This window comes from Parus major, chromosome 23, assembly GCF_001522545.3.
Source record: "Parus major isolate Abel chromosome 23, Parus_major1.1, whole genome shotgun sequence".
NCBI classification, from domain to species: Eukaryota; Metazoa; Chordata; class Aves; order Passeriformes; family Paridae; genus Parus; species Parus major.
Genome location: NC_031791.1, coordinates 912750 through 915177, shown reverse-complemented (window position 1 = coordinate 915177; position 2428 = coordinate 912750). Strand labels below are relative to the sequence as shown.

Genomic DNA, 2428 nt, shown 5'->3' with positions numbered 1-2428 from the left:
CTGTATCTCAGACTCCTGAGCACTTTCCTTTGCTGTTCACAGGGCAGATCCTGCAGAAGGACCAGGAAATCAAGGAGCTCAAACAGAAGATTGCAGAGGTGATGGCAGTGATGCCCAGCATCACCTACACAGCAGCCACCAGCACCCTGAGCCCCGTGTCCCCACATTATTCTTCCAAATTCGTGGAGCCCAACCCCTCTGGACTGGACCCCAACGCCTCTGTCTACCAACCCCTGAAAAAATGAATGAATGCCAAGGTTTCCCTCTGCCCTGGGGCTGCAGGAGCTGCCAGGGGGGCTCTTGCAGTCAGGATAAAATTGTTTTATGTGGGACTGTGTTTGTTGTTGTTTCCAGCAGGAGGAAAGAGCGTTGACTTGAGCTGCCCATCAGGTTTTGGGGTTTTTTTTCTTGTAAATTTTTAGAGAAACCTCACGGAACTTTGCGATTTCTTTTCCTTGGCCAACGCATTAAAAATGATTCTTGGTTTTCAAGTAGCCAATTTTGCCTTTTTATGTACTCTTGCATGGTTTCCTCTTGAAAAACAAACAAACAAAAACAAACAAACCACAGGGCTTTGCTTGGTTTTAAACCCTTTCTCCCTCACTTTTTTATTTAATGATCAAATTGAATTTACAGATTCATCCAGTGAGGAAAAGCCTGGAGTTTTCCCAGTGAAAGGGTTAAACAAAATCCAACAAAGCTTTGATTTCTAGATGTATTAAATACAAACAAGTGGTATGTTGCAGAAGATAATTTGATTTATTTTTTTTTTTTTCCACCCCTTTTCAAAGGACCAAACAAATTCCAGGGGCGTTGTTTAAGGGAAGGAATAAAGAATAGCTGATGATGTGATGGTGGTTGTTGTGTGAAATATTTCTATCCCCATTGGTGTTTTATTTTTAATTACTAAACAGTCTTGTTCACAGTGCCTTGGGAAAAGACATTTCAAGAGGAAACTTGATTTATAAACTTAATTTTTTGCCCCCCACACTTGACTGTCAACAGAGCCTGCTGCAACTCGTGGTGATTTGGGTCTCTCCATCCTCTTGTTTCTTTTGGTCCAAGCTCTGCAGTTGTTTTTCTGCAGCAGATCCCTCCAGGAGAGCAAACAAAAATGTTCTGTACACGAGAGACTGTAAAGCTGCCTAATAAAAGCTGCAGTTCTGGGGTTTTTTTTTATTTTTATTTTATTTATCTGTGATTTTTACATTTTTTTTATCTCCTCTGATGTTTCCCAGCCCTGCTGCCAACGAGTTTGGGTTGGTTTTTATTTTATTAAGGAGTTTCAGCAGTTGTACAAAGTTAAAAATGGGTGTTTACACAGGTAAAAAATGGGTTTGCACTGGAAATTTCTGCAGTGGGGTGGGATTTGGGAGGGGTGGGAGGCCAAGAAAAATAATCCAACCCCAGCTTTAGGATTTTGCAAACCAGGTTTTCTGGAAAACCTGAAAAAAAAACCTCAAAAAAAACCTGAAAAAAACCCTGAATAAAAAAAACTGGAAAAAAAAACCCCTGAAAAAAAAAACTGAATAAAAAACCTGAAAAAGAAAGAAATAATTTAGATTTTTTTCCTAATTATAATGTTAATTGACACATAACAACACCAACAAACAGGAGTTAGGGCTATTAATAAATAGAAAAATCCAAATTTCATCCTTTGATTCCCAGAAATGCCCAGCTGTGATTTCCATTTTGGAATTGTTGCTCAGAGTTTTTCCATCCTTGTGCAGAACATGGAATAATTATCACGGATTTTTTGGGTTTCCCCCATTTTTCTGCCCCCTCTGATTTTGTTGCTTGGTTTTGGTTGAATCTTTATTTTTTTCCCTTTTTTCTTTGGGGTTTAGAAAGAATAAATCATTTTCTTGCAGATAAATAATTTTAATTTTTTAAAATTTGATTTTTTTTTGCCTTTTTAAGTGCTCTGATGCAGAAGCACAAAGGGTACATTTATTTTGTTATTTATTCCAGGTAAGTTTTAACTTGTGAAGAAAAAGGAGGAGCAGCTTCTCCCTGCCCAATTCTCTGTTATAAAATCATTTCTTGGGAATTCTGCACTTGGATTTGGGGTGAAAGATTTGGGATTTCCCTCCTGGGATTTTGGGCTTTCAGGTACCAGGAAACAAAACTTCCCTGAGGAATCTTTAGTATTAATTATATTTATTCTTTATTATTTATTATTTTTACTATCAATATAGTTATTATATTTATTATTAATTATATTTATTCTTATCTTTATTATTTATTATTTTTACTATTAATATAGTTATTATATTTATTATTAATTATATTTATTCTTATCTTTATTATTTATTATTTTTGCTATTAATATAGTTATTATATTTATTATTAATTATATTTATTTCTGTATTATTTATTATTTTTGCTATTAATATAGTTATTATATTTATTATTAATTATATTTATT

General features: G+C 34.8%; 1 protein-coding gene across 1 annotated transcript in view; it reads left to right on the top strand.

The window, feature by feature from the left end:
- The window catches only part of MACO1 (macoilin 1), a 22973-nt gene extending 21804 nt beyond the window's left edge, over nt 1–1169 (top strand). The window contains exon 8 of the mRNA XM_033519634.1: nt 7–1169. Coding sequence (XP_033375525.1) covers nt 7–245 — 239 coding nt within the window. The 3' untranslated portion in view covers nt 246–1169. The remainder of the gene's footprint in view (nt 1–6) is intronic.
- Nucleotides 1170–2428: the final 1259 nt, after the last annotated feature.